Source organism: Staurois parvus, unplaced genomic scaffold (genome assembly GCF_062004578.1).
Source record: "Staurois parvus isolate SC_StPar_1 unplaced genomic scaffold, SC_StPar_1.0 ptg000048l, whole genome shotgun sequence".
NCBI classification, from domain to species: Eukaryota; Metazoa; Chordata; class Amphibia; order Anura; family Ranidae; genus Staurois; species Staurois parvus.
This window is the reverse complement of record NW_028317844.1, coordinates 13,633,358-13,649,860: the sequence shown is the minus strand read 5'-3', so window position 1 is coordinate 13,649,860 and position 16,503 is coordinate 13,633,358. Positions and strand designations below refer to the sequence as shown.

At 35.5% G+C, this 16,503-nt stretch overlaps 1 protein-coding gene across 1 annotated transcript in view; it reads right to left on the bottom strand.

The window, feature by feature from the left end:
* Positions 1–16,503, bottom strand: part of SIM1 (SIM bHLH transcription factor 1) — a 118,985-nt gene that overhangs the window by 9,685 nt on the left and 92,797 nt on the right. The window contains exon 10 of the mRNA XM_089665183.1: positions 15,306–15,468. Within this exon, the coding sequence (XP_089521309.1) occupies positions 15,306–15,468 (163 nt within the window). The remainder of the gene's footprint in view (positions 1–15,305; positions 15,469–16,503) is intronic.

Genomic DNA, 16,503 nt, shown 5'->3' with positions numbered 1-16,503 from the left:
GTCCATCCATTTCAACCATTAAAAAAAAAAAGTTCTAATCCTATACCCACAGTTGATCCAGAGGAAGGCAATAAAACCCAGCAAAGCATGATCCAATTTGCTCCTGCAGGGAAAAAAATCCTTCCTGATCCTGAGAGGGAATCGGATATTCCCTGGATCAACTTTACCTATAAATGTTAGTAACTAGTTATATTCTGTGTATCTAAGAAAGAATCCAGGACTTTATTAAAGCAATCCACTGAGCTGGCCAGAACCAACTCTTGAGGGAGACTATTTCACATTTTCACAGCTCTCACTGTGAAGAAACCTTTCCGTATTTGGAGATTAAATTTCTTTTCCCCCACAAGTAAAGAGTGCCCCCTTGTCCTCAGTGATGACCTCAGGGTGAATAGCTCTACACCGAGTTCACTATATGAACCTCTTACTGGGAAGAAACCTTTCCGTGAATCTTCACATTATTATGTAAACAGGCTCTACTTCTTAAGTAAATCAACCTCAACCATTGCCAAAGAAGTCATGTTATAAATTAAAAATAAAAATATCAATCTACATTAAACTGATTCGTGGTCTCATTACTTTTTTAAGACGATGCATAAAGACATTTTTTTATTTGACTGTGCAAAACTTTCCAGCAAAAAGGACTAAGACATTCATGCGGCTATAAAAAATGCAAATGTAAATTATTTGAAGACTGAAAATTGTTTTTGAAATGTAACTAAGAAATAGAGATATGTACTTTATGTATTTTGCATAAAATGTATCAAATCTCACTAATGTATTTAAATCATAAAAATGTTGTAGACACCGGCTGTGGTTCATCTTTAAAGAACTTTTGAAGATGAAAAGGATAGGATAAAACAAACTTGAGCTCTTACAGAAAGAATAAAATTCCTTTATCTGAGATTATAGCAGCAGCACTTAAATTTTCCGTTAATGTGTACCTGCCACAGATGTCTTCTACTCTGACCAGATGGTGACTATTAAATCACTTTTATCTTATGTTTTACTAATGTAAGCCTGAAAGCAAAAATATGTTTTTTGCATTGAGTATTATAGTATAGTGCAGATGGCAGAAGCCTTCTTTAAAGTAACACATATAACCATAAAAATAAAACATCATGTATTATTATTTAATATGTTTTCTATATTTGAAAAGGATTAAATACATATGGCCAACCAAGCATTCACATAGTTGTGCACTGGAAAATATTTAGCCCCTTCCCGCTGGCTGAATGCACATATGTGGCAGCAAAGAGTGAGCATTATGTCGTGCTGCCACATTTGCATATCTGTTTTGTGCCGGGAGTGTGTTCAGTCACTAGCCAATACAAAAGGCTGAGCTGATACTAGTCATATTAGCCTTTGCATTGGGTGCAAGAGGATCTTTCTCACTCCATCAAGTGCCCCAACAGAAAGCAAAGGAATGCGGTTGGGATTATAAACAAATTACCTGCTATGAGTTGGAGCAAGCAAGATACTACACCTACCCGTGGTGGACTGATTAAAGTGTTACTAAACCCACAACAGTAAAATCAGTCTGTATGTGCAGTAAAGCATACTTGTTATACTCACTGTGGAACCTAAGGGGTTAATCCTCTGCATTGTGTAAAAAGGCTCTTTGATCCTGACTTCTCTGCCCCTCCCTTGTTGAAATGACCACCTGATACAGAGTGAACCCGTGGTCACATGCACATGCTCAGTTTGTTGTGTATTGCTAGAGATATTTTTTTTTTCTTGGGAGGGTGCATGTGATCAGCACAGGGCCAGTCAGCACTGTCCAGACAGAGGGTCAGGGGGTTTCACATCCTGCTAGAGCAGAAATAAAACTCCTCCTACAAGCTTTAACTAGTGCTCTGCTGAAGACTGCTCTAACTGCTGATGAGAAAAGGTATTTAGCAGTTTATATTTACTAAAATAATTGCATTTCCATGTTCTGTATACTGTGGGCGACCAGATATAGTGAATGCAGGGTGCTGGGTTTAGTATCACTTTAAGTGTTTTTCTGACCCCCCACCAACTCATTTACTGCAACATTAAGTAAAAAAAAACAAGATCTCCACGTATATTTTAAATAAACCTGTCTAAGCTGTACATTCAGGAGCAATGCTCCCCTACATCGTTTTACTGTGGTTTCTCATAGAGATTCATTATAGAAAGTCCAGCATGAGATTCTGGGAGATTCCCACATTGTCATCGCACTGAAAGTATTTTTGCTTAAAATATTTAGAAAGAACTGATGGTGCGATAATTTCGTAGGCATGAATTATTTAAGTATTTAAGAATAACATAGTGGAAAGTGGAGCATGAGAAACTCTGAGAATCCCGTGTCCCTGTGCTCTAATAAATCACTGCATCATGTGAATGGCCAAGAGATGCACTTGATGTATTTATCATTTCACTAGAAGCAGGAATAGCAATTAAGTCCCCACTATTAAAGGCAGGTAAAACTGAAGATAACCCACCCTCAAATTCCTCCTATGCCACCTCTCACTGTATTGGTGAGGAAGGCCTATTTTTCCTAATGTCCCTCTTGAAATACCTATATAATTTTGAAGGAAAGTCAATGGGCATACAAGCTCACAGCTCTCTTGCTATAGAGATACCATGTGGCAGGTGATAAGAGGATATACTATTTTGTAAATGTCAAAAAAAAATCAGATGAAGTGGGTTGTGAAATGACAAATCATCAACAAATCATCAGTCAACAAGAATCATACTGCATCATAGAAGATGATAGAAGTAGCATAAAATAGATAGCAAACTGAGATGCCAGCTTATTTTTGCAATGTGTTTAGGTTTGACTTAAATATTCTTCAGAATGTTTTTGGTTTCCGTTGCCTACTTACTTTTTACCTAAAACTACTAAAGGAGACCCATATTTAAAAATAAAAGGCAAAATTATTTTAAAACTGACACTGGACTGTATACAGCAGGTAAAAGTAGTCAACTGAAAATGTCTTTTTTCTTGTAATACTAGTAATTGTACATTCCTCCAGTGCCATGTGACAATTGACAAGGTTTGGGTTTTATGGTCTCTGCCAATGCAGAATATTTTGAAGGACTGACATCAAGAAAGGATTCAGACAGAACCACCGAGTGGTCTGAATATTACCTCCCCAAGATCCTCCAGCAGAGGACATGTAACTGATTCTGAGGTACATATCAATGAGTAGGCAACGGAGAGATCAATATTATTGCAGCACAAGGATTTAGGTTTTTATTTATGTCCTTAACTACTTCCTTCACTTTATAGTTCCTTTAAGGGAAACTATAGTATTTTTAATGTTTTAGATGTAGAAGTGAAAAAGATCACTTAAAGCAGAACTCTAGGCAAGACTCTTTTAGTAAAGGGGTAAAAGCCATCTCATGTTTTACCTGATTCTTCTTTCACATTTATTCATAAATCCAGGCTTTATTGTTCTGTTAAAAAGTGCCCAGTCTTTCCAGATGTCTGGTTGCCTCTGGTTTGTTCCCTTGGACAGAGAGAATTGGTCATGTAACTACCCCTTGTAATTCTTCCTAGGTTGTACTGATTTATTTAAAGTGTTACTAAACCCACAACAGTAAAATCATTCTGTATATGCAGTAAAGCATGCTTGTTATACTCTGGAACCTAAGGGGTTATTCATCTGCATTGTGCAAAAAGGCTGTTTGATCCTTCTCTGATCCTCCCCTTCTTCCAGTGCCCCCCTCTTATCTCCTGATAAGACATATTGTGTGGTGCCACTCTGCACATGCTCAGTTTAGTGTGTATTGCTAGAGAGGTTTTTTTTTCTTGGGAGGGTGCATGTGATCAGCACAGGGCCAGTCAGTGATGTCCAGACAGAGGTCAGGGGTTCTGCATCCTTCTAGGGCAAAATGAAAACTCCTCCTACAAGCTTTAACCAATGCTCTGCTGGACACTGATAGACATCATAAGACTGCTCTAATTGCTGATGAGGAAAGGTATTTAGCAGTTTATATTTACTAAAATAATTGCACTTCCATGTTCTGTATACTGTGGGAGACCAGATATAGTGAATGAAGGGTCCTGGGTTTAGTTACACTTTAAGTTAGTGCAGCCTACAGTGTGTGGATCCTATGTGCAGCACACCCTAGCCCTAGGAAAGTGATATAGGGCAGATTCCTACTCTCAAAGATCCCTAGCATTTGCCATGACAATGATTGACATCACAATGGATAAAAATACATATTTTAGCATTTTTTGTCCTTATTCTTGTCTGTTAAATCTCAAGATATGTATGTCACTGTTAAATTCTCAGTTTATTGTCAATTGTAATTATTATGTTGTAAAAACTCAATAAACATATTGAGCAAGAAAAAAGACATCTTATGGGCTAAATAATGTGAAACTCTGAAAATTTTACATACTGTGCATTTTCTCATGGAGTGAGGATGCTTACAGTGGAAAGATGTAGCAATTCCACAGATCAGCTTTAACAAACACAATCTTATTGCTATGTGTTTATGTAATAAGACCTTGTTTTTAGGTGAAATTTATTCATTTTTAAGTGCATGGGGGCATCTTGTTGGTCATTTTGCTGGTTGAAAACAACAGATTATTTGCAGTAAAGAATGGTGGTGCTCTGAAATGTCTAAACTATACTGTTTTGTTCATAGCCAGAAGTATGTTTTTGTTTTTTATTCATAATAATGATTTAATTCGGCAAAATACAAGGTGGGATTTTTATAGGTCCAAATTAACAGTTCCTTATACAACACATGCTGAATAAAAAAAAAACGTATTTATTTTTCTGTACAGGTTGACAATAATTTTTTATAATTACAAGTTCAATTCAGAAAGCCAGTATTGCTTTTTGTTAGTCTACTTTTTCTTTGGTTAATTTGCTGGGCAATAAGACTGCTATATGCTCACCGGAGGTCTTTCAGGAAAAATATGCATAAGCTAATCATACACATCCTGATTTTTACCAATGTTGCAACCAAATGGTGCCCCCCAAAGATAACCGGAAGCTGAAGTTGCTGAAAATAAATGCAATGATTGTAAAGGTGCTGACATACATTAGATAATATTTATGATTTGGGCTCTTTACAGTCATATCTGGAAACATTTGTGTGGCTCTAGGTCTTCCCTGATGCCAAAGCTTGATAAGGAAAAAAATCTGTCACAAGCATGGATTTTCCTATCCAGTTGATACTGTTTTCCCCCGTGACATGCCAGTGCCTCCAAATGTGCAAAGTTGCAATGCTAAATTTGCACAATGATCCTTGTGTTTGTAGGCTCCTTAAGAGAGACAAAATTTTAAAAATAGTAATTCCAATATGCCTTTTGAGAAACACTAATTAAAAAAGCTCATCAAAATATATTTATCTTTTCTGATTGAAGTAGGAAAATAATTTAGCACCTCTTCCTTGTTTCTTGGAAATTTGGTGAGTAACTGCCCAACCACTCTAGCTCCACTGGAATACATATGGTAATATGGAGAAAGCTGATGCCACCAAAAAAAATCAGTCTTGCTTCTCAGCTGTGCTCACATGTGACAGTGTGCCACGGTGGAAGAGATCTCAATATTAAGCTTCAGGACTGCAGGGAGGACATGAAATGGGATCCAGTTGTACTTTATGTTACCAGAAATGGAGAAATGTTATATGTGGAGTTAAAGAATTTTAGCACATCAACTTTATAAAAATGCAATAGATTTTAAACATTTAAATAAAAGTAAAGATTGTATGTATTGGATAAATAGAAATCTATGACCAACAAAGTCTCTTAAATTGTCTTGCTAAAGGTTATTTATTACTGCCTTAGAACAATTCAAAGAAATTATTTAAAATGACATTTGTTACATATCAAAGATATTAACATGAAGTCAGAGCCTTTAAAAATGTGCTTCCCATAAAACATAGGTATTTGTGCAGACAAGGGTTTATCAAAGACTTCTGTAGAAATGCTGAGCTACATGTAATCATTCATCTAAATCCTTCAAATCAACTGAAAATGTGGCTATTGTAGAGAAAACTCTGTATCGTGTGTATTGTGACTGAATATAGGGATTCAGGATAATCTCAATAAATATGTGTAGACTTTCTTTGAAGATTCATGTTCTTAAAATATTTAATGGCAAAACTTTTTTTAATTGGTCAGCTGAACGTAAGAGTGATTATGAATATCAGTTGGTTTTCTTAAACACATATATATTCGCATAGCTGCTGGGCCCCAGATTACAGAGGACTACCAAAGCTAATGTTAAGGGAGAAATGCAGAAATAACAATTTAGAACTGTCCTTTTAACAAAATCACATTGCTCTTTCAAATTATCGATTTTTTTTTCTCTCTGATTGACATGTGCTAAGATCTTTATAACAGCAAGTTTAAAAATCCTCTCCAGCTTTTGTGGGTGCCATTGCTGGCAAGCCTAAGTCATAGAAAATTCTATATTCTAAGAGGTGACTTCAATACAATTTTATTAAAGAAGGAAAAATGGTGGATTTACCAGTTGAAGTCACTGGCTCCACAGGGCTTAAATACTAAAATGAACCTACAGGTATTCCTGGAGGAATAATGAGGATTAGAGATGAGCGAATTATTCAAAAATTTGATTCGGCTAATTCGCCGAATTTGCGGGAGAAATTTGATTCGATGCGAATTTATTCGCCGCAAATTTAACTTATTTAAAGGGTTTCTAGGCTTCAGAGAGCCTTTATATTAGTGCAGAACACTGTACCTTTAATTTAAATGCCCTTGGAGTCTGCTGGGGAAGAGAAATAATACTGTCAGTCAGTATGACATGCAGATGAGTGCCGTCGATCTTAGAATCACCGCACACTTCACTCATTTGGGCAGTCACGGGGCACGACGAAGAAGAAGAAGAATGAAAAGAAGAATGAAAAGAAGAAGAAGAAGAATGAAAAGAAGAAGAAGAAGAATGAAAAGAAGAATGAAAAGAAGAAGCAGAAGAATGAAAAGAAGAAGAATAAGAATGAAAAGAAGAATGAAAAGAAGAAGAATGAAAAGAAGAAGAATGAAAAGAAGAATGAAAAGAAGAAGAATGAAAAGAAGAAGAAGAATGAAAAGAAGAAGAAGAAGAATGAAAAGAAGAATGAGAAGAAGAATGAAAAGAAGAATGAAAAGAAGAATGAGAAGAATGAAAAGAAGAATGAAAAGAAGTAGAATGAAAAGAAGAATGAAAAGAAGAAGAAGAAGAAGAATGAAAAGAAGAATGAAAAGAAGAAGAAGAAGAATGAAAAGAAGAATAAGAAGAATGAAAAGAAGAATGAAAAGAAGAAGAAGAAGAATGAAAAGAAGAAGAAGAAGAATGAAAAGAAGAATGAAAAGAAGAAGAAGAAGAATGAAAAGAAGAAGAGGAATGAAAAGAAGAAGAAGAAGAATGAAAAGAAGAATGAAAAGAAGAAGAATGAAAAGAAGAAGAAGAAGAATGAAAAGAAGAATGAAAAGAAGAAGAAGAATGAAAAGAAGAAGAAGAAGAATGAAAAGAAGAATGAAAAGAAGAAGAAGAAGAATGAAAAGAAGAAGAAGAAGAATGAAAAGAAGAAGAAGAAGAATGAAAAGAAGAATGAAAAGAAGAAGAAGAAGAACGAAAAGAAGAAGAAGAATGAAAAGAAGAATGAAAAGAAGAAGAAGAAGAATGAAAAGAAGAAGAAGAATGAAAAGAAGAAGAATGAAAAGAAGAAGAAGAATGAAAAGAAGAATGAGAAGAAGAATGAAACGAAGAATTAAAAGAAGAATGAGAAGAATGAAAAGAAGAATGAAAAGAAGAAGAAGAAGAATGAAAAGAAGAAGAAGAAGAATGAAAAGAAGAATGAAAAGAAGAAGAAGAAGAATGAAAAGAATAAGAAGAAGAATGAAAAGAAGAATGAAAAGAAGAAGAAGAAGAATGAAAAGAAGAAGAAGAAGAATGAAAAGAAGAATGAAAAGAAGAAGAAGAATGAAAAGAAGAAGAAGAAGAATGAAAAGAAGAATGAAAAGAAGAAGAAGAAGAATGAAAAGAAGAAGAGGAATGAAAAGAAGAAGAAGAAGAATGAAAAGAAGAATGAAAAGAAGAAGAATGAAAAGAAGAAGAAGAAGAATGAAAAGAAGAATGAAAAGAAGAAGAAGAATGAAAAGAAGAAGAAGAAGAATGAAAAGAAGAATGAAAAGAAGAAGAAGAAGAATGAAAAGAAGAAGAAGAAGAATGAAAAGAAGAAGAAGAAGAATGAAAAGAAGAATGAAAAGAAGAAGAAGAAGAACGAAAAGAAGAAGAAGAATGAAAAGAAGAATGAAAAGAAGAAGAAGAAGAATGAAAAGAAGAAGAAGAATGAAAAGAAGAAGAATGAAAAGAAGAAGAAGAATGAAAAGAAGAATGAGAAGAAGAATGAAACGAAGAATTAAAAGAAGAATGAGAAGAATGAAAAGAAGAATGAAAAGAAGAAGAAGAAGAATGAAAAGAAGAATGAAAAGAAGAAGAAGAAGAATGAAAAGAATAAGAAGAAGAATGAAAAGAAGAATGAAAAGAAGAAGAAGAAGAATGAAAAGAAGAAGAAGAAGAATGAAAAGAAGAATGAAAAGAAGAAGAAGAATGAAAAGAAGAAGAAGAAGAATGAAAAGAAGAATGAAAAGAAGAAGAAGAAGAATGAAAAGAAGAATGAAAAGAAGAAGAAGAATGAAAAGAAGAAGAAGAATGAAAAGAAGAAGAATTCCAGTACAGCAAAAAGTGTATCTGCAGAGAGCTCCGCTATTTCTGACAGTTCTCTGACAGTTCTGACAGTTCATTTACAGCGGTTGAAACATTGTATCTATTTATTTCTGAATAAAAACATCTGTATCCTAAATGGAAACAAATAGATACAATGTTTCAACCGCTGTAAATGAACTGTCAGAACTGTCAGAGAACTGTCAGAAATAGCGGAGCTCTCTGCAGTGACACTTTTGCCAGCTGATCGGGGAAAATTCGATTCGTGCATCCAAAGTTTGCTAAAATTCGGATTCGATGCGAATCGAATTTTTCCTAATATTCAAAACGAATTCCACTTCGCCAAGTTCGATTCGCTCATCTCTAATGAGGATATCCCTTGATTTATGTCTATTAAATGACCAAATCTTACATTGTTGGGTTAGGCTACTTAGCGTCTATTAGAAGCACCCTTGTCTGTTGATTACTGACCTTAATGTTAGATATTATGTCACTGTGCCACTGCCTTCCATTTTGTTATCAGGTATGTTGCATTCCCAATTTAGGCTCTTCTGCCTCAAAAATAGTAGCAGATGGTGGTAAATGGGGACTTGCCTTAAAATTTAAAGGACAGTATAATGTCACTTTAAGAAACAAGTAGAGGGCGACTACAGACATTAAGTTCACCCAATAAAAAGGGGCAATCGTAAGCCACTCCTCGTCCTGAGGAAGCTACAATTTGATGTATGCAAAATGTGTTGCCGTCACTGAGACGTCACGTGACGTCACTAAGTCATGCCCCTTTGCCTAGCCCCAGGAGCAGTGGGACATCTGAAGGCATCCATAGGGCTGACAGTCATCTTGTGGTATTTCCCACTAAACGATAATGAGAGTCCTTAAGGTGCGGTAAGAGCAACATGTTGCATGTGGACTGTTATTATGTAGGAAGATATGGTGCCACACTAACCAGCACCCCACAAAAGACTACAGTATGGTAGGGTAGAGCTTGGGTTATGGCTACGTTTAGCGCTCTATGATTTACGTGCCTATTCTACCTGACTGTCTAACCTTTTTACCTCAATCAGAGACATTAACTGTGCTTGGCTGCTGTCTGCATTTCAAATATTTCATTTGAGCTTGTTGTCTGCTTCTTCCCATGTTAAGAAACTTGTGTGATCTTTCTTGTTTATCTTAATGGATATTGGCTGTAAAGTAAATTGGATTAGTGATTAAGCCATCCACCTGGAAGGTTGATCACATGATTGCTGATTATCCTTCTGCACCAGAGAGCCAATGAGACCTTTGAGAGTTGAACAAATGCCTAAGGAACTGGTGTAAGAAGGTACTCTTTGGATTCCTTGATAATGGGGCTGACTCTTTGGTCGGTTACTAGCTCTACTGCATCTAAATGGAGAGAGTGCAGCTCTGTTGGGGAAAAATGGCTGGAAACCTGAAGGAGCTTTAAACTAGGATCTGGGGGTGGGATTGGAAAACAATATGCTATATGGAGAGAAAGGGTCTATGGGGAAATGGGATATAGAGGGGGTGGAATCATGGCGGCAGTGGGCCTTACATTAGATGTCAGAAAAATTGTATCACCTAAGCCCAATACAAAAAAAGTAGTGGAATCAAGTTATAGTTAAAAAATAATAAAAGTAGAATATTAAACACTAATATAAAACTAAAAGGTAAGTTAACAAATACAAGAAGCCTGACAAACAAAATGGATGAAGTAGAGCTTCTGTTATTCGAGCAGTATTCTGACTTTGTGGGAATATGGAAAAGCTGGTTGGACAGCTCACAGAACTGAGGGATACACTCTCTTTTGGAAGGACAGAATTGGCAGAAGAGGTGAATGAGTATGTTAGTATGTGCAGTGCAATCTGAAAGTGACTTTGAAAGATGATATTACTAACAAGAACTGTGATGGTGCAGAGTCATTATGGCTAGAGCTCCATAAGTGTGGAGTGATAGTAAATTGCTTGTGGTAGCATGTTAGAGCCCCCTAACATAAAGGATGAGGAAGTGTCCCGACTCCTTTCACATACTGAAATGGCTGGGAACAGGGCAATGTTATGATTATACCTATCCTGATATTGATTGGGAAAATGGAACTGGACAGTTAACAAAGGCTTGCTATTTCTCAAATGTATTCAGAATAATTTAATGGAACACATAGTGAAGAACAATGCTCAGTTGGCTCTATTAATTTCATACAATGGATCTCATTACAGATTTGCTTATTTGAGACAACTTGGGCAATATTGATCATGATGTAATTACACTTTCCAAACGTTACAGGAAAGAGAAGCAAATTGGTATGAAAAGAACTCCAAAAGTAAAAAAAAAGCTAACTTTAATAAACTGAGATCATTACTGCACAACATTCAATGGGACCAAATATTTGCATGAAAAAGACAGGTTTGATAGTCTTGTCAATAATATTAAAGTTTTTTATCCAAAGCTACCTCTGCAGTTTATTGAAAATCAGGTAGAAAAGAGACTGGAGAAACATATTGTGAACAAATCACCAGGTCCCAATAGTTTACATCCACAAGCTCTTGAGAAACTTAGCTTACTTATAGCCAAGCCACTTTTCTAATTTTTAAGGAAACCTTACTGACTTGAATGGTGCCAACTGATTGGCGTAGTGCAGATGTAGTACCAATTTACAGAAAAGGATTGAAATGCATACCAGGAAACCACAGTTCACCTAACATTAAGAAAATGTAACTTATTTGAAGGAATGGTGAGGTATTCTTACAGAAACTTGTCTGTAATAAAGGTTTCACAAGTGACAACCAGAATAGATGTAAAAATACAGTTCTTCTCAGACCAACCTGTTATCATTCTATGAGAATGTAAGTCAGCAATTGGACATTGGAAGTCCAGTGAATGTAGTTTATCTAGATTTTGCTAATGCATTTAATACTGTGCCTCCTAAACATTTCATCTATAAAATAAGGTCTGCTGGAGTTGATGAAGCTGTATGATCATGGATAGGAAACTGGTTATATGACAAGGTCCAGAGAGTAGTGATAAATTACTCATTCTCTGAGTGGTCTAAAGTTGTGAGTGGTGTGCCCCAGGCTTCTGTCTTGGGTCCAATGCTACTCAATTTGTTTATTATTGAAAGGAGGTTGGAATCAAGAGTTCAATTTCAGTGTTTGTGGATGATACCAAATTAGGTGGGGAAATAATTTCAGCACAGGATGAAGCACCATAACAGGGAGGCCTAATAAAATATAGTGTTGGGCAGCTACCAGGCAGATGAGGTTCAATATTGAGGAATGTAAAATGATGCACTTGGGTGCCCAAAATACACATACAAATTACACATTAACCTTAATATGATCTGCAGGTACTTGTAGATCACAGACTTAGCAATAGCATGCAATAACAAGCTACAGCTACGACAGCTAGCAAAATACTGCTATGCATTAAAAAGGACATAAATTCCATTCAATATTTCTGCTCCTTTACAAAACAATGGTTTGGCCTCATCTTGAATATGCAGTTCTGTTTTGGTCACGAGTCCTCAGTTAACTTAGAAAGAGTTCAGCTAAAGACAACAAAATTATTATGGGAGATGGCGGAACTCAGCTATGAGGATCAGTTATATAGAATACTGTTATTGACTCTGGAGAAGAGGTGCTTAAAAGGGGATTTGATTACTTTGTACAAATCTATCAAAGGTGAATTCAGTAACATTGATAAACTGTTTACTCCTTCAAGAGGACACATGGCCAACATTTAACGTTAAAGAAAGGAGGTTTAACCTTGGATTGTGGAAAGTGTTCTTCACTGTTAGAGCAAAACTCCCTCAAGAAGCAGAGTATACCAGGCTATGAGAATTGTTAGAGAATATAAATCACACATGCATACACACACACACTGAAGGCTGAACTGGTGGACCCGTGTTTTTTAACTATGTTAACTATGGTTAAATATGTAACAATTTGTCTATATGTATTTCAACTCTGTCCTTAGTTGGTTGCCTAGAGTTTGGTTTTAAATTATAACATTTTATTAAATGACTTTCACTGAAAATTTAATGGCATGACTCAGTATTGATCCAATTTTTAATGCAGGAGAAAGAGCACAGCACCAATCCATACTGGTATTTTCCTTTATTGGCTGTGATATATCAGTGTATCCTTGCTGCTACTCACAGAGCTTATATTTCATTTATGTCCTGTGGATTCTATCTGAGCTTAAGCTGCTGGAAAGATTATAATGAAAAAAGAAATTCAGCATATAATAAGAATATTCTGTTTAATTAGTTATTCTATATTTGACACATTTTCAAAGCAGAAAATGAATAAATTTGAGTATAAATAAAACTATAAATACTCCCACACGCTGTTCTAATAACATGATATATATTTTGCCCCAGCAGACAAAGAAAAACATTTTTTTCCCAGCTTAAAGAGTTAATGAGATCCAATTAATGTTAATAATATAATCAATTAACAGGGTTTGCTTTTATTTTAATAAACTATGTCAGCTCAAAATAATCTGATAAACAGTTAGTTACTACTGGAAGAATCTACAGTTTTCTATGCGCAATGCCACCATGAAAACAGTAAGAAAGCAAAATGTGAAACTGACTTCAAAATTATTTTTAGGTTCAATTTGTAATAATAATTTAGGGATGATTTACTGAAGGTTTAGAAACTGTTCACTTAGTTTACTTAATAAGGTAGAGCTAAGACAATATTAAGTTCATTTTGATTACCCAATCACTTGCGAGGAAAAAAAAACAGGATTCTGTTTGCATATCATAGGATGATTGAAGTTAATACAGCTTTATCTTATTCACTAAGCATTTTTCAAAATGGAGGTTCACTTTTCTAAATGAACATTCTCTCTACACCATTAACAAATCTGTTGCAATGAAAGTATTGTAATGTATGCATGTAATGTATGTTTCTGTTTAGAGGGTCAGTTTTAACAATATTGATATTTCAGTTTCTGTAGAGATTACTCAGATAAATTACATAGTATCTTCTTTTATGATTCATACACTCCAGAAATAAGTTATCTCTGCAAAGTTAACAGTTTTTCAGCATAATAGATGTTTTAACTACCCTCTTTGTTTCTCTAAAAATATAAAATGACTGCATTTTTCAATATCCAACAAAGGTATCAAAATCCTCTTGTAGAAGTCATAGTAGCTGAGTTGAGTTCAGATCTAATGTAAGTAGATCTTTCTTTAGCTTCTGAAAATATGTTTTGAATGGGCTGATCCTTATCATCTGATACCGTACAGAAAGTACTGAAACATAAGTGTTCTTCTACAGTGATATGAATGCAAGTGGGGTTTCAAACGTTGATGCTACTGAAAGCAAGAACAGTGCAATAAAGCACTACTTCTTAACCTTTACAGGTGGAAAAAATGTGTGATTTTTACATGTATCCTCCATATTGTTTAGACCCTAAGGTCTATTATCACCAAGAAATAGAGCTGCCATTTACAATTACATCTTGGTTCCTACAAATTTTAATTACAGTATAAGAAAAAACTTTTGCAATTAACACAAAAGTTAAAAATGACCACATCTAGAAAAATAATGATGCATATTATTTGTAAAATGTGCAGCTCAATATATGCATAATTTGTGCCCATTAACTTTTTTAACAAAAGCAGTCATTGAGTACAGTTCACTGAAATTGTTCACCTGTCAAAACTCATTATTATATTATTTACAATACTTCCAATTATTTACAATATTTCCATAAGTGCAGTCTAGTCCACATCTGCACTGTGTAACAATGCAGTCACTCCAGGCTCTAGCCAGTTGCCCTTCACAACAGAATCCCCTCTTAACTTTAATGGTTTACATCAGGACTACCCTTTTTACATCTGAGTCTCTTCCTCACACCAGGAGCACCCCTTTACATCAGAGGCCCCCCACTAGATTGGAATAATCAGAGCACCCTGACATCAGATTCCTCAGAGCCCCCTCACATCACTGCCCTACCTTATGATTAGTACAGCTGTGGCAGCATGGCAGAGGAAGGGATGCAGAGCAGGTCTGGATGGAGGAAAACTTCTATCCTCTTCTGAATGCTGGGGATGGTTCTGGATTCTGCCACAAGGAAACAGCATCATGCGATTCCATGGTGCCAGTGGGATGACCTGCACTTTGGAAATACATGACACTGTACAGCACCACTGAGTCCTAGAAGAATCTGGAAAATCAGGGATATAGTGTGCTTTCATCTGCTAATATGATGGATGGTGATTTGGGGGTGTTAGCAGAGTTTTGGGGGGTGTCATAGCATATCCAAGCACACCTGGGTCCACCCCTGTGCAGGACCCATCTTCAAGTGGTGCTCAGGGCAGGTGGCATACATGCCATACCCTGGATACCTCACTGCTTACAATAACTAGCAGTAACCTAGGCCAAAAGAACCTGCTAATAGGGTTTTCTTAAACTAAAATTGTAATACGTTGTACCCAAAAGAGCTGTTGTGGGTGCTGCTTTTGTACATTTTAAAATATATGTTTGTGAATGGCAATGTACTGCCTGTTGCTGACAGTTTTACCCCAAGTATAAACTAGCAGGTGTCTTTTAAATTATAACAAAAAAACTACCTACCCACACCTAATTGCTTCCAGCTTGGTATATTTGAAAAGAAAAATGTGAATTGCATTCCAGTGACCCTTACCTGTGGGTATGGTGATGTCCTGGATTTAGACTTGGCACTAGGAAGACGTGACTTACTGCTCTTCCTGCTGTCATTTATGGCTGGATTTGAATTTGCATAAGAATATGATGGTTTTGTTGTAACTTGATCCAAAGACAGTTGAAGTCCTTTATATTCAGTATCTCTGTTGGAAAGAATAACATACATCTACTTATATCATTGTAAGATTACCAATGTTATTTATATATTTTTTTCACTTTATACTAAAGCATTAAATGAAACAATCTGTATAATAAAAAAAGGGTCATAAGGAGTAGTAATGTTATTTCATGGTGAATGTAAATATTGGCAAAATATTGTGCAAAATTATAATTTCATAAATGTGTACATCATATTACATTCTGATATTTGCATGGACCATGAAATATTTGATGTGTAAATTCAATGTGTATGCTGACATCCACTGAGTATATTGTCATGTGCACTTTAAATAAATAGATATTTTTGGCAAGATATGTATTTAATAATGTTCATCCAGTATTTATTTGAATGCTTATTTGGAATTTATCACTGTAATCTTTGCTTGTTTGAACTACATTATTTGACAAAAAAAATTGTCTCTAGCCAATTAAGCTTCTGGTATGAAACAAAAAAAAGTTTTCTGATGTAGTTGCTCATACCACATAGACTGCTAGCCTTGAATGAAAAGCCAGTTTAATATCCGGTGATTACATTGTACATAAAACTGGTTAATGTTTATACAACAATGCATTTCACACTTTGGGAATAACCTCTACTGCTGACTGGTGATGGTTGCCCACTGAGAACCTCTACCAGTCAGCTCTTTGAAAAAGTTTAAAGTGAACCTTTCAGTTTCCTTAAAAGTTTACAGGTATAAATTCATGACATCACAATGCACAGAAACATAATTATTTTTTAAAATATTTAACCTATTAACAAATAAATAATAGTCCCACAGGTTTGTGCACAGATTGAGATGATATAAGACTGCCACATTCAGTCAGTGATCACACTGTAAAATTGTACCTTTGTAGTATGTCACATGGTGAGAGGCTGTGGAAATCAGAATGTAGAATACATGTATAAATCAAAATCAGCATCACAGACAAGAAAGTAGCAGCTGACAATGAATAATGCCTGAAAAAAGATGGTTTCTTTCCTCTGAATAGAAAAGCAGCTGCGGGCAGGCCAGGGGGAT